At 39.4% G+C, this 26,469-nt stretch overlaps 1 protein-coding gene across 1 annotated transcript in view; it reads left to right on the top strand.

The window, feature by feature from the left end:
* Positions 1–24,298, top strand: part of slc49a4 (solute carrier family 49 member 4) — a gene marked incomplete at its 5' end in the record, with an annotated part of 45,337 nt that extends 21,039 nt beyond the window's left edge. The window contains 4 exons of the mRNA XM_083889251.1: positions 2,124–2,191; positions 9,579–9,706; positions 13,431–13,613; positions 22,758–24,298. Coding sequence (XP_083745377.1) covers positions 2,124–2,191; positions 9,579–9,706; positions 13,431–13,613; positions 22,758–22,873 — 495 coding nt within the window. The 3' untranslated portion in view covers positions 22,874–24,298. The remainder of the gene's footprint in view (positions 1–2,123; positions 2,192–9,578; positions 9,707–13,430; positions 13,614–22,757) is intronic.
* Between the last annotated feature and the right edge of the window lie 2,171 nt (positions 24,299–26,469).

Genomic DNA, 26,469 nt, shown 5'->3' with positions numbered 1-26,469 from the left:
TTAAAAGGTTGCCTACCTTGCAGGCATGTAAAGGCATTGTATATTTGTTTGAAAAGGTGGAGATCCCATCTAAAGCTGGAAGTACCTTGGCAGGAGTTGTACCAAAATGCTTGCTGGGGTGTCATATAAACACCACAGATGGACTCAGAATTAGGAAAGACAAAAGTAAAGGATTACAGATCCAGGGACCTTTGGGGGACACTTGTTCACCTCATGCTGAAATGAACCATCCAAGAATTGATCTTGCATGTATCACAGAGGTCTCCTCTCCCCCTAAAACAGAGCATTTCATCTTCCCTGCACAGGAAAGCTCATGGAGCACAAGACTGAAAGAGTTCAGGAAAAATATCACTATTTTTCTTCTGTATATTGCCATTGCGATTTTATTTCAGTTCAATAGACACAATATAATAAATGTGAAATATATAGATAAATAGAACATTGCAACAATGCAGTTTGTTTCAATGTTTGAGTTCTGCAAGGGGAAGTGTGTTAGACCTGCAGACAAGGATTGAGCTCAGAGCTTAGCATTACTTTAAACAGGAGCACTCAGGAAGCAGGTGCTGTACTATGACCAACAGTCATGTGAAATTCTTCCCATGAGCCAATTACAATACACAGTGCTGGAAGGATCTAAAGTGTCCCTCTTATTTATATACATTTCATTGCTTCATTTTCATTTGTTTCACCTAAAAAAACAAACTTTATTTCTTGTCTTCAAACTTCTTGCTATTAAAAGATGATTTGTGGATATTCTGAGATGTTGTGATTTGGAGTAGAAATACCATGTCATTTCATTTGATTAATGGCTTAAAATCAAGAGACAGAATATTGAATCAAACAAACACATGGATGTGTCAAAAGCCTTAAAAACCTGCCTTACCCTATTCTAGCCACAGTCATCTCCAGCATATTGACACTATCATAATATAGCAGACATGATTACACTTCAAATTCTGGTCTTTTTGAAGGTTTCAACGCAACGAAGAATATTGCAGTTAATTAACTCTCTCACATGAAACAGTAATTTGCATCGCAGAATTTAAAAGGCTTAGCAAGCGATTCAGATTTTTGAATTGGTGCACAGGCTGATGTGACATTACGTGCCTTAGAAATAATATGCAGCAGTTCTGCTCTCTGTCATTTATTGCGAGATGGGGTGAGGATGTAGTTCACCTCACCTCAGGCCACGCACGCCTTTCCTATTAGTATTTAACGTACTAAAGACAGCAGGCCCACACAGAACACTCTTGAGTGTAATGTAGATAAAATATAATATCATTTTGGCATTCATCACTTACTTACCAGAATACATTTTACATTTAATAACTTTGATAGTCCACTTTTCTTCATTATAGACTCTCCTGACAGGTCATTGCAGAGTGTGATTAAACAAAAAGCATCAGATCCTACTTGAGAGTCTGCTCTCTTGCTGTCTCATCTCCCATCTGGTTGAATTTGGTTGAATGTGAGTTATTGCCTGAGGGAGATTGATGGGAACCAAACACCTTCATTGGCACTCTGAGACATTCTTGCCGAGGTGCCACACACTGATTGACTTAGTGTGTGTAGGTGTGTGTGTGTGTGTGTGTATGTATATGTTTGTGAGACAGTTCACCTCATATTTATTCTGTGGCAGTTTCTTGGCTGTATCATTGTTTCCCCCCCACTTTAAGGCCAAGTGTGTGTTGGCCTTTAGCAGCATAAATACAATAGTCACACATACAGAAAACACACAGGTTTCCTATTCTTCTTAGGTCAGTGCATTGACTTCCATTCATTTGAACAAAGTGTTAGCCCTAAGGACTGCTGGTCCTGAGATGGTCTGAGATATGTCAAATGACCCTAAAGAGGCAACAAATACACGCACACAAACACACACATAGAGAGAGAGAGAGAGAGTGAGAAAGCTCTTTTATACTCATGTGACTTGGCAATTTACCTGATACAATGACTGACAGGCCTCAACACACTTCAGACACTAAATGTCTGTGTCCTCATAGACATGGACTGCATGTTGAACACTGAATAACCTTCTCCTTTCTACTCTATACTCCACTCGTCTATCTCCCTTACTCTTGACTCTCCTGACCCCCGTTGCATTATCTCTTTTTATTTTTCAGGTGGATGCAGGTTGGATTGGTTTCTGGTCCACTGTCGGTGGGTGTGTGTTTGGAGTGGCAATGGCAAGGTAAGCCGCCCAGTGCTTTTTCATGATGCATGTGTCTCACTTTGTTGATTCTCTGGTGAACATGAAGTTGTAAAGTAATATTTATTTGCACGTTTATACTGATAAGTCCTGTGAGTAGCTAGACTGCTGGTGTGTAACATACCTTTCTTAAGAATGGGCTACCTAATTAACATCTATGACAAGCAAACTCCATGGTAACCTAGGTAGCATATACACAGCCTTCTCATGCATGGTATTGTCTAATGTCTGACACACACACGGCACATTTGTTTTTTGTGAAAACAAAGGAGCAATTCAGTTTAATTATTAGGCTAACACCACCAAGCTCGCTAAGAACTTGATGGACTCGGTGAGGCATCAAATTAGAAAATAAAAATGTAGTGTAACCTCACATTTACATTCGAGGAAGTTGGATGTTCGGAGTAACAGCCATCTAAGCAAGTTGCCTCAGCTGCCACAATAATGGAAGTTTCAGATGCTCACTCAGTCTTAACATTCTCTCACACTCAAGCACAAACTTGATGCAAATCATTTTAATTAACAAAACAAAAACTATAATACTCACTGGTTATTCAACTCAAATTGTATTTATAGAGCACATTTAAAAACAACTGAGGTTGACCAAAGTGCTGTACAGAATGAAGTCAATAAAAATCAGTGGAATAGAAAACATCAAATCAACATAAAAATTGAAATGATACAGTGCATAATATAAGCCCATAATCAAACAAACAGTTTGTTTAACCTGAATTTAACGCCAAGGAGAAAAGGTAGGATTTTAAAGAAGATTTAAAGATCTTAAGAGTCTGGGCACATCTGATGTGCCAGGGCAGGGCATTCCAATGTCGAGGAGCTGCCACTGCAAAAGCTCGGTCAACTCCGGTCTTTAGTTTAGCTTTAGGGACTTCCAGTAGCAGCTGGTTAGCTGACCTAAGCACTCTGACTGGAATGTGCATGTGAAGCAGTTCAGCAAGATACTGCGGTGCCAGCCCATTGAATGACTCTGATCATTTTCCTAAATCTCTACAATGAAAGTGTGTACAAGGTCAGCATAGCAAGAGCAACCTTTACAAACCTCACCTTGCAACTTTGTCCTTTAACACACAGTGTTATAAGGAAACAACTTCTGTGTCGGACGAGCTGTGCACATTTCTTTTATTACGAAATGACATGTACTTTGGGAGGTAAGAAACATATTTTGAAGGAACTGTGAAAAATTATTTGCTGAAACCTTATCACAAAGGGTTCATTAGACAGAACAGTTGTGAAATGCTGGTGCAGATGGACCGGAAATGAAAGCAAAACCAACTTTAATATGTTTAAAACTTTATGCATTTGGTCATTGTGAAACAAATGCCTGTGATTTAATGTGACACAAGTACAGCACTTCCATATCTGTAAAACAATTAAATTTAACATGCTGTCAAAACCACCTGTGCCAGAATCGAATGGACTTGGAGATATGTCACATAAGTGTTGAACTATTCAATTGAAGTTTTAAGCAATAGCCTTTCCTGGGCGCCTGCTATGCTACGTGGATAACAATTATAGAACATTATCCTTTAAATCTTCCCCACAGTGGAATATCTTTGGTCACTTGGTACTTGTAAATTGGTCCATCCCCCATACACTGGGGAAGCTGCACTGTTTATAACCTTATTAAAAACTAATAAATCTCTTTTAAAGAAGTGTGGAGTCGAGTTAAAGGAGGAACTTGCTCCCTTCATTGTCCGTACTTTTAATATGTGATCTGAACACTAGGCAAAATAGATGATAATGAATTTGCCACTTCACCTCCCTTGATGGAAACGAAACTGCACTGCAAAGACAAAGTGTGGAGTCATTCCTGTATACAGTAGGATCTAGAGTCTCTCCAGAATAAGAAAAATGGTCACATTTTTTGGACCTCTGAATGTTTATTGCAGGCTGACGCTCACTCAGCACTTTCAGGAAGGCCCACTGTTTTCTTTAAGTTGTAATCAGGGAAATGAGCCCATAACTCCTACTGTTAATCAATGAAGCCGTTTGCAGCACAAGATGAGTGTGTGTAAACAGAGTTGTTGAATTATTGGTGTTGATTTCCATGCACTCTTAGTCCATGGAGGAATTGATTATTCTCTCTTTGCGTCTACATTTGATAGTGAATGAAAGTTAATGAAATTAATCTTTAACAAATGGCTGCATGTCATTTGCTCTATGTGCAGCTGAATGTGTTTGGTCGGCTTCAGGGTTTTAACTTCACTGATCATAACTGTCAAATCAGTATCACAAGTTAAGATGGTTTTTAAATGACTTCACTATTTAGTTTGAAAGTAGACAGGCGGATACTCATCCATTTTACTTTGTAATCATGGTTTTGAGTAGTACCATGTGCAGTAATCTAAAAATTGACTATTTTATTTAGCGAGTTGAAATTCTGAAAATGAAGTATTAGTGTATTGATGATTGCAGTTCTTGTATGCAGCATATTCCCCCAGTCATACCGCTTTTCCTGTACTGTTGCTGTGAGCCATCAATCATTACTTTTGAACATCTGCAAAGTCATCCGACAAAGTAAAGTTCAAGTTGGTTGTGTCCATACAGCTGCATTGATCTTAAAAATGTGCAACAAAAAGTCAAAGATGACAAAAGGTTGTCATCTTTTCTCAACTACAAAGCTCCTGACTGTTGGGGTGAAAACACATAATAGTTCTCCCCTGTCATTTTTACCCACCTATCCTCAATCATCCAAGAAATACGATGCCATCTTTTCAGATCAGTTGACTGCCAGACACTCATAATTTATATGGATGAAATGCCAAAGTATAAAGTTTTAGACTGAGTCAGCTTAGGTTAGTCACAGTCTCAGCGGAAGTTGTTCCACCTTGTGTTTGAAAAGTAGTCACACAGTTTTATGTTCATCATTACTACCTCAGAATTTAAGATACGATATTAACTGTACACCTATACTGTATTTTATATTATATTATACCTACTATATCTGTACAGTAATCTTATGCAAAGGTAGATCATATTTGAGGTGTTATATCCCCTTGTGATTTGTGGTAGCTGCCACCAGATGATGTAAAACAGCAACTCAGCCCTCTCATTTAGTCGTGTCAGTCACTTGGCTGATGTTTGGCTTCCTTTTCCTCATGTCTCCTCTTTGGTTGTCCACTGGGAAATGAGCCCCTCGATGTAACATGACAAGGATCCTCTAATGAAAGAGAATGTTGTAAAACAGCAGAAATGAAAAAAAAAATGGCCTTCAATTTATTTTTCCTCTGCTATGTTCTCAAAACTTAATACAGCCCCTTCCCCCCTTCTTCTGCTGTAACATGGCATCATTAGATAACTCCCAGGAAAGCCTGTGGTAATGAACTGAGCAGAGAGCAATGGTTGTCCCTCGTCTCACCCACTAGCAGGGCTTCAGATGTTAATGTCAAAATGTGACTTATTACATGCCAGTAGCTGTCCCTCTCCCCAAGTGCTGCACCATGCCAAGTCTGAGCACAGTTTGCCACCGGGGGGCATAAAATAAACCAATTTTAAATTATCTTTGTGTTGCTGTTTCACAATTTAAGTGGCTTATACCTCTGCAAATCTAAATTACAGAGGAGATCATCAGTTGCCCTTTGCCAAAATACCACCGACTGCTTGCGAAGATTTTGTTGCCCATGTCTTGCTGATGGGTAGTTGCATTGTAGGGCGCTTCATGTTGTGGTGATGGCTGCTCCAAGGTGTGGCACCTGTCATGGAAGCAGTCCACAAGCAAATGTGACAGCTTTTTAAATTGTGTGGCCTGGACGGAAAACTTCTGGGTAACAGTGATTTGCTGTACTTCTTTTGGCATTAAGAATAGAAGAATAACTAACGAGAGTTTCTCGTCATCTTAATTTTAACACTCTTGGGGGCTGCGGGGTGCAGAAATCAGGAGTGGGTCATTGTCTTGTCTGAGCCACACGATGCTCCAGGTTAATCAGACGAGATAGAGAAAACACAAATGAGGATCAGCTGCTGCCTGCAAACACGGGCGAATGGTGATTGCTTCCTGGTCATCATATTATACCGTCAACATCATTTTGGGTATTTACTTCATGTCGCTCACTTCAAGCAGACAGCACCAAGTGATTATCATACTCGTATTTCATCAGTCCTGCAGGCACTGCAAGAGCAGTAAATGGAATCTGATTCAACATTGCTTAAAAGATCCCATCTTTATGGCCTATAAATCCTGTTAGGGGAGTGTAAAAGATGGGCTTTTAATTCCGACATTGCCTCATGAGATGAAATGACCCTCTTCACTCACTGAGTAGTGTAACAGGGTTCTGAATTACATTAAATGATACCTGGATTAGTGAGGGAGCAATTCTCACTAAATTCATTGGCGTTTGGCTCTTTAAATCTTATTTCACCTCATACATTTGTGGTGAGAACTTCTGTTTTGATCAAGTATACATGCTTACAAGGTTTATTTCCTTAATGCATAAACTACACTGCCTATGCTAATTGATAATTAAGGTACATTTCATTAAGTGCTGCAGTGCGACTATGTATATAATTGATTTCGAGTATATCATGGATTTGGTGACACTCAGAATATGTCTAAGTGCTACTGGCACTGAGTAATGTAATGTTTTTCAAAAACATTTACCTTCACAATGACTGTAGCTTGGCAGTGTGGACTGGAAAACACAATGAGAACAAAGCTTGTGACAATATTACAGAAAATTAGTGTTTTACACAGGTTTTTTTTAAGGGTAAGACCAGGCGTGCCAAATTGTGCCATTTGGATGTACCCTTGGTAACCATGGTTACAAACTTACAGGCTGCTATTCTTGAATGCTTCAATGTACAGTCATGATCTTGGGCTCTAATTAAAAGTTACACTTGGGGCTGTCATGTCCCCCATCCAGATTTACTCTCAGTATTATTGACAGAGACTAGCATAAACACTTAATATAAACAAAGCTTTGTACATACAATAAAATACAAGTGATATGGTGTATTATATATTCAACACAGCACACCATTTACAAAATGTAAATGTTGGCAACATGCCAATCATTATAGCAGTCTGGATCTGGCACACTTTACAGGGGTTTTTGAATGGCAGTGTCCTGATATGTGCACAGGTATGTGATGATTGGCATGTGGTTCATGAGATGGTCCAGGTGACGCCGTGGTGGGAGACCCCGCCAACTCCAAGGTCTCCCATATTTGGAGGGAAATTTACCCTTCTCCAGTAGTCTGTAAATGTGCATGCATTTTACAAATACCATACATGGAGTTGAAAAAAAGTTGAAGAAGCTCTTCAGAACTTGTGCGCTGCTGTTTCGCTCTGGGCCGTTCGCTTTCTGAGGCATTAATACCCGTGACCCACTCCTTGTCTGAATCTCCCTCAGGTGACCAGTTATGTAAAAAAAAAAAGAAAATTAATGTAATCTACAAAACGAGGAAAACCCATTTCTGCCAACAGTATTTTTTACTACGTGAAACTCCATAAACTTGAGTAAAAAGAGGGACAGTAAACTATAAACAGCACAGTCAGGCACACACTCAAAGGCTACACCTATTTATAATTTGAAAACTCTAGCTTATTTTTGTTGAACTATAGCCACAGAATAGCATTTAGGCCACAGAATAACTATAAAAGGGAGTAGTGACAACGCACACTCAAAGCATAAAGTCCCCCCCAACAAACAACACATAACAATAGAATTCTAAGTTGTCAAGGGAAATGTCACCTCCCTCTTCAAACAGTGCATCTGCCTCAGAGTCAATGGATGAAACATCACTGTCCTCCTCGGATAACGATTTGTCAGCACGATCCTGACATAAAACATAACTCCAGGTCAAGTTATGCCACGACTCTCTGATTGAGTCACTGTCTCAGTGAGAAAAGTCTTCACGCGCAGGCTGAATGAAAGTCAACAGGACGTATGTTGAAAATAAGCCATATGGTATTGAGAAATTTTAAGACAATACTTAATTTATTATTTATGGGATGATATTGAGCTCTTAATAAGTGGTTTTCAAAACCCACGTTCTGCTCAGTTATATTCGTTTTACTTTAAACTGTGTAGTACATGACTTAGCAATCAGTGACCAAGCTCTTTATCAAGTGGACTCAGAGTCCAGAGGTTGTGTGCGGAATAAGCTACTTACGGTGTTTCTGCCTAGAGGACCGATTGGAACTGATACAGTGGAGTAGCCTGTGATCCTCTATGCAAAGAGATGAGGTTTTGGCTGGGTGTAGGCTAAGGATTTTATCTCTCTGGCAACAGGGGAGATTGATGAGTTGTGGACATGAGCCAGTCGGTGGCAGATGTGTGGTGCAGATTTCAGGAGTGTAGTTGTGAGCAAAAAAGCAACGAGGCACCCCTGGGTCGAGTCAAGTGCTAGACACTCAAGCTAGTCTTTTTGAACACAAGCTACTCATTCTCAAAAAAAGAAAAATGAAGACTTTATATTTGTTAATTAGAAGAGACAGAATTCATCATGTTTTACCCATCAACCTGCTCTAAAGTCTCTCATATTGATTTAAAGTCCAAAGGAAGGATGTTCGGTGAATGTGCTTTGAACATGGGAGTCATAAATAAAAGCTGTGAAAGACAACTCATGAAAATCCAGAAGTTATTAATGTCATCTAAAATTGCCACCCTAGAACACTGAGTGGAGATGTTCTCATTATCGGCCCAAAGGAAGATTTTCCTCATCCCCTGGCACTCAGCGGACTGACATATCTACACAACCTAGCTGAACTAATCAGCCATTTCCAACACTTCCTTTTATTCTTGCATTAAGTTCATTTTGAAGTTCACCTCTCCTCTTTCAAACATCTTGTCTGTGAGCAACCAAACAAAGGTAATTAGTGTTTGTCTTTGCTACAGGCTACTGTAGACCCAGAGGAGCAAAAGGGAGTTAATGAACTTTGAGGGGTTAGAAAAGGCTACAAAGAGAAACCACAAAGCCCTCAAGAGTCAGAGAATGTCCAAATTGCTTGTCTTCTATGCTATAACACATTGCACATCTCAAGTCTGTCTGTTTAACTGGTGAGACAAATTGAATCAACCCTTGGAAATAGAATGGGCTTGTGTAATGACAAGTACAATCGACACTCTCAGAAACAAGCGGGAGAAGGAAATGATCTCGCCTTTCTCTGAAACAATACATGTCTCCTGTAATAGATGGTGACACAAGTCACAGAAGCAGCAGACACTGAGAAATTACATAGCTGCTCATTGTTTTTGAAGCATGCTTCCTGTTTCTGAGGCAGATGACTTCAGTAATCTTGTCTGCTTTTTGTCTGTTTTTAGAGATCACCATCTTGATTGTACCGTGTGCTTTTTTAACATTAGTGTCTTTCTTTGTCTCCTCCCACTATCTTTTTCCCAAACAACCCTAGGTTTGCTGACTCCATTCGGGGAATGTTGAAGCTGATTCTGGTGCTGATGCTTGCTGGAGCCTCACTGTCTTCTACCTGGTTCACACTCACCTGTCTGAACAGATACACTCATCTTCCTTCAACTGCAGGTGAGTCAAAAACAGGATCTCTATCACTGCACACAGATGGTGAAGCCGATAGGCTTTAATAGAACCTAGAGAGCCAAGGTAAATTGAGTAGGAACTTCACTGCTCTTGCTTAGATATATTTGCCAAAAGCAGAACAGTCCAATCTGGATTATTATGTGGATTCGCAGTGAGCCACACACGTTTTGCAGCTCAGATATTAAGTCATTGTTGTTGATCAAAATACAGTACAATGATCTCAATGGACCTCTGCACAAAAGACAGTCATCACAGGTTCTATGATACCATATTTTCCAGACAATGTTGCACCCGTCAAAAATACATCATGAAGAGGGAAAAAGAAACGCATTCAATTGAAACCGTCAACCTTGGCTTGGAAGTCTGGTGGCAGTTTCTGACACATCGTGGTCCGTGCTCTGGTGGTTGTGTTGCGATAGCACCAAGATGGCCCACCAGCAAAATCATTTATTTTCATCTCCTTGGCAACTACATGCACATGGAGCCGTAACTGCACCGTTGATAAGCCCCTTCCAGCAGCATGCCTGCCATTAGCCTTCTTTGATTTTTTTTCCAGCCGCATACTTTATAATTTTCAGTTTAAATTCTGCAGTATAGGTTTTTCTTTTTGGTGGCATTTTAATTGTATTCTGTCTATATGGTTTAGTCACGTAATGTTTTCCAGTGGTGCAGTAGTAGCGCTCAAAGTGTGGATGGTGCCCTCTTGTGGTCAGATGACATATCGTTTATTTTTTATAAAATATTTTGCATGGCTAAAAAAAGAGCGACTTAGTCTGGAAAATACGGTAAGTAAAATAAATATTAATGTATTACTGATCCAGTAGATAATGGTCCATAAGGACACTCACTCACACTGCATGTAAAACTCAAGTGTTGACTCGGTCAGTTTTTAGTGGTGCTTCAGTGGTTATTTTTCTACAGAAAAACAAAAACAGTAATTGTCAGTGATAAACATACAGTATTTTAGACATTTGTGGACGTGTCTGCCTTTCCCCAAGCCAAACCAATAAGCATACCAGTGCTTTGTTCAAAGCCACTGATTCTAGCCATCATCATCCATCATCATTCTCCAAGCACTGGCAGTGCACTTATCAGAGACACTGGCATTCTGCAGCAGCCTGGCATATCATGCAAGTGGGAGCACATTATACTGCAACTAAACCTGCCAAAATCACTCATTATACCAGTGTGGGATGGGAAGCGGCGCACACATGCACAGATCAACTTAATCAGCACTTTGTGTGAACACCTGACAAAAAAATGCAAATATTTTGCATGAAAGTTGTCAACAGACTTTGTTGTGGTCCTTCCAATACTCTCCAAAGTCAACTCAAAAGACTGACAGAGTTAAACATGAAAGGCTTGAATATGAGAAGCTATCATAGCAGATTTGCTAATGTATGGATACGACATAAATCAATATCATAGATTTAGCTTGTTGTATAGCGATAGATTGGAAAGGGGAGAAAATTAAACTGTATAGAGCCACTACAGGCTTCCTTGATGAAATAAAGCACTAAAATGATTAACTAAACCACCGATGCCAAGCAGCTGACTCGAGACCAGAATTGTCCAGGAGACCCAGAAAACGAAAGGCAAAGGCTGCTCGAGAGACCTTTGATAACCCAAAAGGCTGAAGTCACAACTCTCCAGCACCACTACCTAGAGCAGTTTTATAGATTTTCTCAGACTATTAACAGTTTTTCTTTCTTGTTCTCCGTCTTCTAGCATGACACTATGGGGCATCATTCATGTGAGGGAAGGCTGTGGCTTATGCGGTAGACTAATCTGGCTGTGTTTCTCTTTCAGCAGTTCAATCTCTGGGTCCTTCAAACGCAGTTTATGTCAGTTGAGTCACGCAGCATAAAATAAACAAATATATCAACTAAAAGACAACATTACTTGATAGATAACTCTGGTCCCTTTATGGCTGCTAAACATAGTATACACTTAGAACTGAAGTTACTGAACTCTGGACAAACAAGTCACCTTGAGTTTTAGGAAACATTGATGGACCTTTACATTTTTTGTAATATTTTAGGGATTAATTAAGAAAGAAACGTATAGATTATACATGAATGAACATTACGATTATGATATAATTTTTAAATGTCAAAACCTTAATTGTTATGTGGCATTCAACACCAGTTTTAAACAAACCAAAAAAATCAAAACTAGGCAGTTATACAACACTGAATGTCAGCTGTTGTAAAACACTGAACACAGAACAATCCATTGAGTTTAAATCCCATGAGTCAGTGATCGCCTACACATCTCTGGGAACTGGCAGAAGATATTCCGGTTCTATAACATCAGGGAAAGAGTAGTGCGGTTTAAGTGCTTCAAAATGTTTAATATCAGTGTATCATTAGGCTTGAAGACAAGCTGCAAAGAAGGCTGTCTTTGAAGGCTGCATGAATGCCACTTGGGTTCCTCGTCACAGACAGGCAGGCGGTACATGGGGTCCTTAGAGGCACTGTGATTAAAGGAACGTGCAGGCTAATGGGGAACTCATTTGGACCAATCTGCTGTGATAAGGGAGATGGAGGGTGCTGTGATGCTCCAGAGATGAGGCAAAACCTCTACGCACATCCACGCTAATACATGTTCATACATTTTGCTTTTGGTCCCAGATAAAACGACTGCAGCGAGATGAGAGAGTGTTTAAACAGACCTGATTGCTCTGCAAACATGGACATGCACAATCAAACACACAGTTGACAGTAAAATGCTGAATGTTGTTGCAATAAGCAGACAGTATTTGATAGAAAACTCTAAGATGAACAAATTAAACCAATATGCCAGAGGAAAAAAAAAATACAGACAGACTGTCTTCTGTGTGAACAGCTGCACATTTGGGCAAAAAAAAAGAGAAAAGTGATTTAACATAATATGTTAAATCACTTTTCTCTTTTCTGTTTTACAACAGTATGGATTCTACAATATTATTGTAGAATCCATACTAAAAACAGCAGTATATGTAAACATAAGTTTAAATTCACACAGAATAACATCAATACTTTCTCATGCCAGATTTATTATCAAAACATCTAACACCATTATTTTCAGTCCTTTCAGAATGTTTTGCGTTTCCCTTCTTTATGAAGCACATGGGTACATTAATAGGTCCAAGACAAGTCTAAATTATTGTTAGTATTTATTAAGAAAAAAAAAGTTATTTCTATCCAGCACTATTTTCTACCACACATACTGTATACATAATATGTATTACAATATATTATATTCTCTTCTGAATTGAGCATCATCCTATGGCCTTAAAATCCTTTCAGATATTGAAAATGAGGATGTGATAATAACCAACAGAAAAAACAAACTTTGTGTAGATCCAAAGTCTAGGTGAAAGCAGTGCAAAGGTGAGGTTGATATGACATGTTTTTGTTGCAAACTGGGAATTTCTAATGAAAACACCCCCAGTATGTTGGTTTTATTAGCAGAAAATAGCCACCTTAAGGGTTGGCATTGTAGATGAAATGTTTCTGGATGAGAGTTCATCATAAATCTCACTGCTGTTGAGAACAAATGGAGTAAGAAGCTTCAGGAGGTGGCATAAATCACCACTGTTGTTCTTGGCTCATATGCCATCTTTTTAAAACAGCTGCTCAGATGGGATTTGATGCTCAATTACATCAAAGTTCCCAGTTTAACTGTAACTTATTGGTGTTTGACAGTTTCCTTTGCTCTTTCACAGCCATCCTGTACACTTCCTGCATCCTGGTGGGCATTTTTATCAACAGCAGTGTGCCAATATTCTTCGAGCTCTTCGTAGAAACGGTCTACCCTGTCCCTGAAGGCATCACCTGTGGCGTAGTCACATTCCTGGGGAACCTGGTCACTGGACTGCTGCTCTTCTTTCTCACTTTTTACTCTTCAGGTAAGTCTGCTTGTGTACAAATGTGGGGGCAATTGAATATATTACTGTATTAATATTTTCAAAATACACATGCGATGCCTCTTTGATGTCATGGGGTTTAGGTAAGGCTGCTTAAATGTTTCTTCTTTTTTTTTTCTTCTGTCAGTGAAAAAAAAACAAAAAAAAAACAATCCCCTATTCACATCCCAAAAACCACACAGCTCTGTGTGCAAAAATCCATTTGAAGTCCTGCAGATTCTGTCGATGCAAGACGGACAGAGGGAAAATTAGGTTCCAATGCAATTGACACATTCAGCAGAATGAAAAGCTTCCCACCATAATTTAGCCTTTGATTTGTCGTCGAGTTGGCTGTCTGGCGAAGTTTGATATAATAATTAAGTGCCACGGCAGAGGGCAGCGTGTCATCTGAGTCTCTTCTGCTTCCATGGGTTTCACACGGAGAAAGTGAGCTCAGTCATCCATTTGAGTGTTATTGTGTATAGTGTTGGTGTGCAGTCAGGACCATGTCATGTTCTGTGAAACCCGCTTCACTGTGATCTTTGCTGATCCGTCTTCAATTTCATCCTGATGAAACTTTGGCTACACCACAGCACCAATCAGCTGGAAAGACTGATTCCAGCGCACACACACACACACACACACACACACACACACACACACACGCTGGTCTATCCTGTGTGTTTGAGTGAATAAGAAATATCTTCAGACTTGCTTAAATATTCATGAGCTTCATCCTTCTTTTCATCTGCCAAATCTCTGCAAATGCCATGAGGCTACTGTCAGCTGCTGCCTAACAACTATATCTTGATCCTGCCTTTTGGGTTGTCTGTTACCAGTGAAAGTGGATATGATGCTTGTTTGACCAGACCAGCTGGGGGGGCCAGTACCCTGACAAGTTTAACAGCGAGTCTCTAACGAGGCTGCAAATAATCATAGATCGGATTGTAAACATATACTGATTAACATGTCTGTGAAGGGTCTCAGTCATTCAGGTCATAGTAATCTGATGTCGTTAAAAAGGTAGGGATGGAGATCCTGGAAGATGGCAGTTTGATTAATGCATCATGATCCAATTCATTAGGGCTGTTCACTGTAATTGGATGGTGTTTTTACAGGCCTGTCCGTTCCACAGCTGACTGACATTTTTGTGACAATTCAACAATTAATTGGATACAATTGGGTTTTGAAGAGGATTTTAAGCAATACAGTAAAAAATCTGTAGTATCTGAAGCAAGGATGCTTCATTCCAGTACGTACGGACATTGGATTGTGGTCTGATCCTGCTTCAGCTAGCTAGAAGAAGTGGTGATAGTACAGAAATAGTCAGATACTCTGAATATACTGTGTAATATTTGTTAATATCATGTGTGAGCAGTGTACCGGTAAACCTGTGCATTTTTGCTAGAAGTAGAAATAATGTACAGAGGAAAGAAAAGGTCAGGCAGTTTATTGGCATTTCATGGTTGCTATGCCACATGTTCTTCAGCCAAGAATGATTCCAGTCCGTCTGTGAGACACTGTGAGGAAATAATAATAATAATAAAAGAAGGATATAAAATGTACAACACAAATTAAACAAAACACATTTTAAATTTGAGATCCACATGACAAGCAATCTATTTTTGACTCATTTGAACTGGTACTATGTCTGCCTGTTGATAAATTATAGGATCAATTTGAGACTGCAATATAGCTATACAGATACAGATATATGGATGGCGCTTATACAGTATGAGTGTGTGTATACACACACACACACACACAATCAAAAGAGTAGCTCATAAAAAATACATAACATCTCCGCTGCTCGATGCTTTTCTCTGAGATGTTGAATGATAGTCTGCCTGGTGTGGTTGCAGGTGTCTGTATGCATTTTAATGTGTTGTATGTTCTGTGTGGGTTCTTGCTCCTCTGGAGTTTTTGAGTGTAGATCCCTGTGTATGTGTGTTTATTTAATTTATCTTTATTTAAAAATCGAATTTGAATGCACCGTTTTTGGCCACATCCTTACATATGGCACCTTTAACCAGGTAAGTCAGTTGAGAACCAATTCTCATTTACAATAATAGGACAGTACTCTCTCATGGGTACCAAAAACATAAACGTTGGATTAACATTTGAATTGTGGTTATTGTCAGGCATTAACTTGCTATGGTTAAATATAGGGATAACACTTTGTCTAGGCTAGAATCCAATGCAGTGTCCTAAGAACAGTAGCTGCACAAACCTGTGTGTGTGTGTGTGTGTGTGTGTGTGTGTGTGTGTGGTGAGCTCAGCTGAAGGAAGTCTGATGTGCTGACATGGACTCTGGCAAGTTCCTTGTGACAGCTTGAGAGAAGATCAAGCTGTGATGATGGAGCTTTGTGTGGCTCCTTTCATCACTTTCCTCCCTGAAGACGTCTAATATACAAAATGAGTGTATATGTGGAGCAGACCAACTGAATTGCTATTAAGATTTTACGTTTCTGCTGATGTTTGCATTTCTTGTCACACAGGCTTCTCTTTGCACTCAGTGTTGACAGAACAATATTCGAGCACAGCTTTCACAGAGATGGATGGCATTTGTGGCTGATTTGACAAAGTGTTTTAGAACTAAAATCTTTATTGCTTTAATGTCACAAGTCATGATTGGCATGATGAGCATTGCACTGGAAAATGTGTGTTCACCCAGGTTTCATGTTTCAATGCATGTGTGAGGAAACGGGGGCTTCCTTAATGAAGGGTTAGTGCTAAAGTACTAAAATGATTAACTAAACCTCCACTGCCAAGCATCTGACTTAAAACCAGAATTGTCCAGGAGACCCAGAAAACGGCAAACAAAAGGCAAAGTCTGCCCGGGAGACCTTTGATAACCCAAAAGGCTGAAGTCACGACAAACTCTCCAGCACCAAAAGTTATACACTGGGAAACAGACAATTGACATCAAACACACACAAAGTTCTAAGGTGGTGTTTATAGATACACCAACAAGTTAAGAAGCCACAGAGAGAAGCTCTCACTCCCTCTGAAGGTGAAACAATGAGAGCACGAACACTGGAGACTCAGGGTATATGAACACTCTCCACACCTGAGCTTAATCAACAACAATCAGTGCCACACACACACCTGACTGCAGTGAGTTGATTCTCTCAGAGGCAGAAGACTGAGTGTCCTCACATGCACTGCAGAGTCATTTGATTTAATCTGTGGTCCCCACATTTGTATCAATACATAGTGATCATTCAAGGTTAAACCTTTTAGTTGGTCAGTATCACACTTTAAGGAGAACATGTAAGAATGTAAAAAATGTATTGCGGTCTCATTAGAAAGTCTCAAAGAAGTACGTTTCCTGTCCTGTTTGGAAATGAGCTGTATTCTGTTCTCTTGAATAGATCGCTCTTGTGGAGATTAATTAAAATATTATGTCAAATTCCCCTTGGAAGTGTTCTAATGAGCCGTTTCATTGCTATCGTTTCCTCTCCGTTGTCCTGTAGTGGATGCGGGAGATAATATGTCCCACTCTAAACTGATCATTCTCCTTCAGGCTTTTGTCTTTTCAAAACCTTTCAACTCGTGTTACTGAAAATTGCCAACTTCCACCTTGAAAGTTTTTCATCATGTTCCAGTTTACAGTTCATTTTTAAGGGTTTTCTTTTGACTGTACATTACCTTGTTTTACATTCAGAATTATTTTCCCTGCAAGGAAAGAAGCGTTCATGAATTGAGCTTCTTGTCTACTTTAATATCCATGAGAGCCTGGTCTTGCTTCAGTCAGCCTTAACTGGTCTCTTGACTCTGTTTTTCGTGTTTTAAAAATCTTCCCTAAGGTGACTCAGGAACAAGAATGGCACCAGTGGGTCATATATCTATGCTTGTTGCTCTTTTTCAATTTCTTCTGCAGTGTGTTTGTGTCATTTAACCCGGAGCATTGGGTGCAATACAAAGAAGCAAATGAGTATTGTGGAGCAGAAACACCTCAGAGCTGCTGTGGTGGAAGTAGGGAGATGAGAGATGTCTTTGAGTTGTTAAAGTTCTCTGCAGAAGCAGATATTATTCACCTCAGAAAAATAATTGCTACAGTTCTTACGTCCCAGGAACTTTCCCCCCTTTTCATTCTCATCTAGTGAAAAGCCCTTTGCATACGAACTTAGTTTTTGCCTCTTAAAAAGAGTTCAGTCACTGTTTAGAAAATAAAAGTAATTTTATGCTCTGTGCTGGTGGTGGGTGTGAGCTCGCTGCTACTACCAGATGTTGCGAGGTCCTGCCCATCCTAACATCCAGGCACCTACCCTTCAAAACCTCTGAGGAGTGTTCAACAACATTGAACACCCTAACTTAGCAGTGACCAAAGATGTTTGCTGGTCAGCTCTGTATGAATAGAAAAAGAAAAATGGTGTATAAAGTATATTAAGAATAAATAAAGTGGGAAATATGTAAATAGTAGTAATACATAATATACCTGCAGTTACACATGTAGAGCATGATTTGTATTATGGTGAGAGGACAGGCACTACAGGATTCAAGGTGTCAAGGAGCTGACTGTCAATTTCCCCCCAAATAGAAGATAGCCAAAGTTAAATGGCTTCAATTTAATTAGATGAATTCATCCTACGTTCCCTGCAGCCATTTTCCATGTTGTGTGGATGTTCCTTGTCTTTAAGATGACAAAAAAAAATACCCAGACAACACTGAAATGCTAATTAGAGTTTCACAACGGGGGGAAAAAAACTGTGTGATCTATGAATACCTTGATAGTTAGACAAAAAAACTTTATTTTCATTTCACTGTTGACGGCTCACAACACTTGCAGCCACACGTTATTTAAGATAGCTTCTCATTTTCAAAAAATATCTGCCTGATAAAGGTTTAGTACCAGAGTTCTCCTTGCTACTTCTTGATAAGTTTGAAAGTTTTACCCTCAGCTCAGATCTCTAATTCTATAATTATTCTTTTGACTGCACTGGAGGAACACTCCTCTTGTGAAACTGACAGAGCTGATAATTAATTCTCATGATTTTTGACCTGAGGTTGGTTGCCATAGCACCACTGTAAGGAAACCAGTTAAAAAGTTGGTTTTCCATGGAGGAAAAAATAACAAAAACGTATAGAGACCATAATGCGTATGGACAATTGGGACTGTCCCTTAACATTCTGTCTGATCATTGTGTTACTAATTATATTCTACATTACACATTCTATTTTAACTTTTTTTTATAATCTTAGTGTTAATATCTTTATATATTGTACTTTTTTTCATAATGCATGTTTATTATTTATTATCTTTATTTTTACTCTTTGCTGCTGTAACAATGTAGATTTTCCCACTGCTGGACGAATAAAGGACTATCTTATCTTATCTTATTTATTTTCTTCCTGCATTTACTGACATGGACATAGATCCAGAATGTAGGTCACATTTCCTTCCTTGCTAATCAGAGACATTGGTTGCACCTGTGTCGTTCTCCCACAGCTGAGGACAATCAGCCTGACTGGGAAACTATAAAGGCAGGTTGGATTCAACCTGCTCACTTTTGTGTGTGTGTCTCCAGAGAGTCAACGCCTTCAGTTGGCTTTCTGTGTTTTGAGTGGAAATCTGAGTTGAGTGTGTGTTTGAAGTTTGCCATTCGTTTTGTATTGTCCAGTGACTCCCACTACACTTTTTAGTTTTGTTCATCTGTGGAATCAGTGGATGGATGTTGGGTTTTAAGTGTATTTGTTTTTTCTGTGACCCTTTCTGTGTCATGACTGGTTGCGTTTTGTTAGTTTCCCAATGCACCAACCCCTGACCTTCAAAAGTAATAATGCAGCACAATAAAAATGCACAGGTTTCATTTTATTTAATTTCACAAAAGCTGATTCCATTTGTTTTCCAATGCGAAAATAAAAGGCCCATGGTGATATGTGACATGTCAAGCATGACTGAGATACAATGAGAAGTGACCTTATTTCACTGCCTTACTTTTCAAAAACCCATATATCCATTTAAATAAGCCTATAATACGCTTTAATAATCAGTTAAAACCGAATCACCCAATGCATTAAAAAGTGACAACAAGAACTAAATTAAAAATGTATAGGCCAGTTGTGAGAAGATGGTCATAATTATCTATGCTAAGTATTATATTAAATTCATGTCAATTCAGTGACCTTGTATGTCCTACCTGGAGTTAAGAACTGAGCCTGCAATAGAACTTGGATATATCATGGCCTTTATACCGTAGTTATTTCAATCTGATTATCAACTTTAAAGCAAACCGGTGATCTGAGGAGCTTTTTAGAAAAAGAACAAAGTGACTTTATGCTTCTCATGTCTTTGATCTTATTTGCTCTGAGCTTTTTCCTTTATCCCAGTTCCTCCGCCTCAGTTCCCCTCCTGTCTGTTTACCATTCAGCCAAACTTTTTACCATATTTCCTCCAAACTTTTCCAAGTGTCCTTAGAGTTCAGAGCGGTGCGATTTTAGCTGCTTTTTCATATTTTTATTATTATTATTTTTCCACTTCAGACATTACCTAATTGAATTACCCAGCACCACATTTGCATTCTTTTAAGACTGAAGGGCCATTTATACACAAACACTGTCTCCAACTTTGAATTGACAGCTCTTTGTCTGGGTGTTTGGGTGAAAATAAATTAGACAAAGTTAGACAGAGAAGACTTAAGGTCAGATAAACACAACTCCATTAACCCTTCTCCACACCAGGTCTCCCCCTGTCCAGCTTACAAACTCCTGATTAATGAGGCTCCTTCAGGAGTCTCGACACCACACTGCAAAAACCCTCACCCAATCCCTCACCTTCTGCCACTTTAAAGCGCCTTCTTCACCTATCTTTTTGTCTCAATTTATCCTTTGCTTTCATCTCCACACCCATTACCCCACATTCTTTCTCCTCATTGAAGAGGTGATGCATGGAGCACACAGAGGTTTGTACCTTACAGCCAAAACTCATAAATTACCACCAAGAGGCTGCACCAGTGTCTTGGTACATTGATCTTGTGCTCTCTTTAGGTCAGGGAAGTTGATTGGCAATAGTATATAAAGCCATGAATTCGTAGTGGAGTCACTGTGAGATGAAGCACTTTGTGTTGCAGGGCCATGAGGCTCTGCTGCATATACGACCTGATTTTTCTATATTTAGTCGAGCTCGTTATCAGGACCTGAGCTGCTGACTGCTGCCACCACATCCTCTATCCTGGCAGAGAAGTTGTCCTTCACCAAGCAGCAAACACTCATGCTAAACATCTGTCAGAACGAAACACCTACACGTTGTTTACATGGAGTTTGGTCCTTACCCGAACTGATTTTAAAGCCCACCATGTTGAACTGATTTGTGATTTTGGTCTTTACAAATAACATTTATTTATTATTTATAAGTGGTTTGACTTCAGTGAGAATGACTAAACGAATTTGAAAAACTATGGCTTGATCCTACTGCTTATCCCTATACCTCCATTTTTAGCCTTCATATATAGAAGTTGGGGGTCCCCTTTCTTAGGTAGAATACATTGTACAAGGGTAAAGTGACCTTTCATGTGAACGTTTTGTACCAGTAGGGATGCAACAGTACAGTTTTCTCACGGCTATATCTTGTCCCATATACCCAGATGTTGAGGACATTTTCTTGTATGTCTCTACTTTGTTGCAGAAAAGGACAAAGGAATGCCAGTAGCTCAGGCATGTCCAAAGTCCGGCCTGCGGGCCAATCATAGCCCTCGGTCAGCTTTTGTACGGCCCTGTATATATGGCTAGGGACAGAGTGGGACAGAAAATCGGCCTTGGTCGTCCCCATTAGCTCAGCTGGTTAAGGATTTGCGCTTTTCGCAACCCAGCTGTGAAATGCATTCATCTCCTGTGTTATATCTGACTCTAAATGTGAAAGAAAGGCAGAATTTTTTTTCATTTGTTCACTCCTGCGAAGCTTGGATATGGTTAAATTGCCATTTAAAAATCATAATTGTGACAAGGAAAATGTATGTAACTTTTACTGTTTAAAAAAGTTTGATGGGTTAATTGACCCCCGAGAATCTTCACATTATCTGTCCCTCGTTTAAAAAAACGTAGTAGTCCATACGAGTGATATGACGACATGTTTTTACCAGTGGTATGTTGCATCTGCTTCCATAAAACTAAAAGTTATTTATCTGGGTATTGTCCACTGACGTGGTGCTTGTGTCAGGTGTGATTACATGTTTGTTCAGGAGCATGTGATACAACTGTAAGTGCAGCTGTCGTCACAGAGCCTGAAAAGAAGATAATGAGTGAAGATGGTTCAGTGCAGTCGTGAGCTTCCTGTCTGTCCTCAGGTTCAACATTATCTCAGATCAACCTCTGCTGTGGTTAATGGGGCTTGAGAAGAGCTGAGAAAAATAGAGCACCTCATTTTACACCATGTTTAGGTTCAGGCGTAGGTCACTGATGATGGGGAACAGTATGACTGTTATTGAATTATTCAAAATAAGGAGGATGTTCTTACTTCATACGTAGTGTGTCAGGAATTCCTATTGATTTATCATCAGTCCCATAAGATTCTCCTAAATTATTCAATGACGCCTTTTGCACAAAATCTCACAAGGTTTAGTGAGATTATGAAGATGTGTCCTATTTAATCTTGATTTGTGTTCTGTTGCTTCATGTAAACGAGGGTTGATGTCAGTTGTCATTTTCTCTTCAGACTCTGAGCCATTAAGTATAAAGCTCAAATGTGTGTCAGTTTGATTGTTACCTGCTGAATAATGCATTTTTCCATTTGTACTGCAAGACGCATGTACATGTGAATTATTTTATGGTTTTTTTTTGGGTTTCACTCAATATTCACCTCTGTGCTACTGTGACGTCAAGGCCAGAAGTAATTGGACAAACCCTGCAAGTGATTGTCGCTGTTTCAAAAGCCGCGGGCAAAAAATGTGTTGGAACACAAAATCCAATTAACGGAATCCATTTATTTGCACCCGATTTTGGAATCTGGACACAGAGGTGCCTTTGAGCAGGGCACTGAATCATCATATATGACAACACAATCTATCAGTGTTGTGGATAAGATTTGAAGAAGTTATTTTACTAATTCAAAGCATGTCTCTTTCCCACCCCTTCTCTCTCTCTCTCTCTCTCTCTCTCTCTCTCCCTCTCTCCCTCTCTCCCTCTCTCTCTCTCTCTCTCTCTCTCCAGATTTGTCATGGCTCAACTGGTGTCTAACAGGGTCCTGCCTCTTCAGCCTCGTCCTCATCCTCTTCTTCAGGGAGTCTTACGACCGTCTCTACTTGGACGTCTTTGTCTCCGTGTGACAGTGCAGAGGACAAAAGGACCTAATAATAAAGGACTGATTTAATAATAATTGCACAAAGGAGAACGGAGAGACCAAGGGAAAAGTGGAAAGACCACTCCTTTTTAAAGATGTAACATTTTAGGGTGTAATTGTGCATTTGTTGGTATCCATGGTGACGGATCACTGTAGGGCTCCTGAGAAGAGCTGTGAAACGATTCTACATCAGTCACCATTTATATATGGCTCACTTTACGCCATATGCCTGTCCCACACGTTATTTTATATACAAGTCTGTTAATATGTAAACACAGGTTTGTGAAGTGTTTTTTAACAAGGTGTAGCATGTCAACATTGTTGTTGTCATTTTCAAATTCTGCCAGTTTAAAGTTGCTCGCCCCCATGTGGCTGCTCCGTTCACCTTCTTTTAATTATTTCTACAAAGCTTGGATGTCCTTGACTCCAGATCAGCATCAGGTGTAGTCACTGCAGACAGGAAGTGAAGAATGACAACGGTTCATCAGCTTCATTAGCCAATCAGCAGGTCTGACTGTGCTGAGTCAGAGAGAAACAAATGGACCTCCTGGTGTTTACATGCTGCTCTGAACTTCAGGCTGTGACTGGACTCACTCTGTTACTGACAGACTGGAATTTTAAGACGGATATTATGCAAAATTCTTCTTGATAGGTTGATTGAATAACGGCTACAGATGTTGTATGGGATTGGATTCAACCGTGCTCCTCCCCCCCCCCCCCCCCCCTGCCAATGAGCTTGGACGAGCTGAATCATCTGAACCTGAACTATTACACCGTCATTTTTCAACTTATCTGTAATATAATTGTGACAATTTCTGTAAGTTTTGTTCTGTAATTTAAATTAATAATGTTAATGTGTTTTTTAAAGCTTACAATAATTAGTTTTCCTCAGCCGCCTGTTAGTATTTATTGTAAATGTCAACACTAACCCTTTTAACACATGATTTTATAAAAAATAAATCAATATTTTGTCCATTGAAGACCATAGATGAGGCACAATAAGGGATACACTTTCAATAATACAGATATGAGGAATGCTCTCTATTGTTACTATTGTATTGTGTTGCTCTTCCTCCAAAGCACCAGCAGGTGTCTCTGCGCCAACTGACAGTCTACTGATAAAACACCTAAGCTAAAAAAGAAGAGGAAGCTCCAAAATGGAGAGAGATATAACCACAAAGAAACATCTGTCACTCAAAGACAAGTTTTTCCTCTCCAGGTCGATCTTCCTTCTGTGTTGTTGTCTTTCACAGCAGCGATCACAAGTGTTTTTATGTGATATCCTGTGGGTTTGGAGGAAGTTCTGTAATGTTTCCTGGTGCTTTTTCCCCCTTTTTCTCCTTGTACAGAAAAGGTTGTCTTTTTACCTTTCAACATGTTGCCTTAATTGCCCTGTGTGATGCATTCAGTCTCCCTCTCATTCACACTGTGACGACTTCATATGTACCTGGAGTTAAAAGGTCATGTTCTTCTGTTCTGCAGTTTCCAGGGCTTTGGGTTATTAATGTCCTTGTTCTGTGGAAATGAAAAAGAACACATGTGACTGCTGACTATTTCAGCACCTTATTAAAACCAGAACTTTTTAAGAATACTGTGGCTGTTGTTCTCCTGTCATTTAAGGCCTATAATGAAGGTTATTTAAGATTAGCCTTATTTAGTCTTTCTGTGACCTTTCATTATGAAACAATAACTTTCCATATCTATACTGACCATGTTTAACAATTGCAAACACTCAAACGTGCTTGAGTAAAGATTTAACAAGATAAAATTTTTAATATTATTTTTTTTAATGTGCCTCAGAACATAACCATTCTTGTAGCTGTAGAACATTTAGGTCTGTTAGGGCCACAATCTGACAATTCATCAGTACCTAGTTCAATGTGACTTCCTTAAATCAATAATAGACATCGAATAAACATTTTGCACATAATGTATTACTAACATTTATGGATGTGGCCATAATTACATCAATATAATAATTAAATGTATAAATAAATCAGTTCAATAGGGTAAAACCAAAGTAGACCTGACTTATATTTCCAATATTGGGAGAGTTTGCAGACTCACTTCAAATAACTGACATCTGTGTAATTTTCTGTGACCTTAGAGCCGCAAATGACATTAAACAACTGAGTAGATCAAACGATGGTAACGCAGCAGTAAACGGTGTAAAATTGGTGCAGTTTCTATTCAAACCAATTCTTTTAGAACCTGGAGTTCTCCCTGTGGAACTCTGACAGATGACCACAACACTTTGGGCATCATTTGACTTAGTTTGTCTCCCCAGTCACACACGAGCAGCAAAGAGCCACATAAACAGAGTCAAGTGTTTTTCTACGTCATTTAATTTAGTTATGTGCTGTTCATTTGTCTTTTACCATTATATTACTTGTCCTGACAGTCTTTAGGAGACAGAGCTGTGAGATACAGCGACACAGATAGATTCACACATGAAGGCTCGTCGTCAGGCATCTGTTCAAGGAGAGCAGCTGTCGTTAAGCTTGCATTTTCAATACTAGTGCAGTGCACATAGGAAGTATGTATTCCTATAGTGGGAGCTGAAGAAGATTTTTCAGTTATGGTAATGCATGATGAGGAACGTAAAGGCTAACACTGACGTGGCTGACGATCACATCTAGCTACGCTAATGCTAATCGAAAAATGAAAACATTTGCATTGCGCCTAATGAGGTTGCACAGTGTTTGCATTATGTTAGCCCTGCGCTAATGCCAATCATAGCCTCGCTAGCTTACCTTTGGAAACGGGTTAGCCACAAAGTAGTAGCATGCTAATGCTAAATAAATATGTGCTCGCGTATTGGTGAACGGACACCTTCGTCGTTTCAGTATAACACCATGTTCTGCGGTGAACCGTGTGAAAATGTCTCACCCACCTTGAGGACGGCTTCTTCACTCCCACCTCCGCGCTCCAGACAGCACAGCTGCTGCTGATGAGCCGCTGCCTACCTGGTGTAGTGTGAAAATTAAAATGTCTCCAAAAAATTTTAAAATCAAGGATGCACACCATCGGGCCATGCTCAACCCATATCCAAAGTTTTAGGGTGATCTGACTAACGGTCGGCAAGATATGCCTGTCGCAGACAGACGGACGCAACTTGCTTTATAGATAGATTGGACGATCATGTTCTTTATTTGTGGCGTCGGGACATAAAATGTATCATCACTAAGAACTAATTTCTCAATGGTTTGAAAGACATTTGTTCATATTTAAAAGTAAAAAAAAAACGGATTTAAGCATTAATTTAACATTATAAATATTGCACCTCATTTGTAGTTAAAGTATGACTTGAATAAAAACTGTTGGTCCACCTTAAAAAATGTTTTAAACTAATTATATAATTAACAACAATGAAGTGTGACTGAAACAGTTGTCAGTCCAACAGAGAGTGTCAGAGTGATCCAAGGTGTTCATTTGTGGGTTTTTTTGTTCACATGTGACTGAAAGACTGTGTCTTTAAGCTGCACATCACATCACATCACATCACATCACATCACATCACATCACATCACATCACATCACATCACATCACATCACATCACATCATGCTCTGGTGGGACCTGA

Source organism: Microchirus variegatus, assembly GCF_963457635.1.
Source record: "Microchirus variegatus genome assembly, chromosome: 5".
NCBI classification, from domain to species: domain Eukaryota; kingdom Metazoa; phylum Chordata; class Actinopteri; order Pleuronectiformes; family Soleidae; genus Microchirus; species Microchirus variegatus.
Note: the sequence above shows the minus strand (reverse complement) of the source record. Positions and strands in the feature narration are given on the sequence as shown.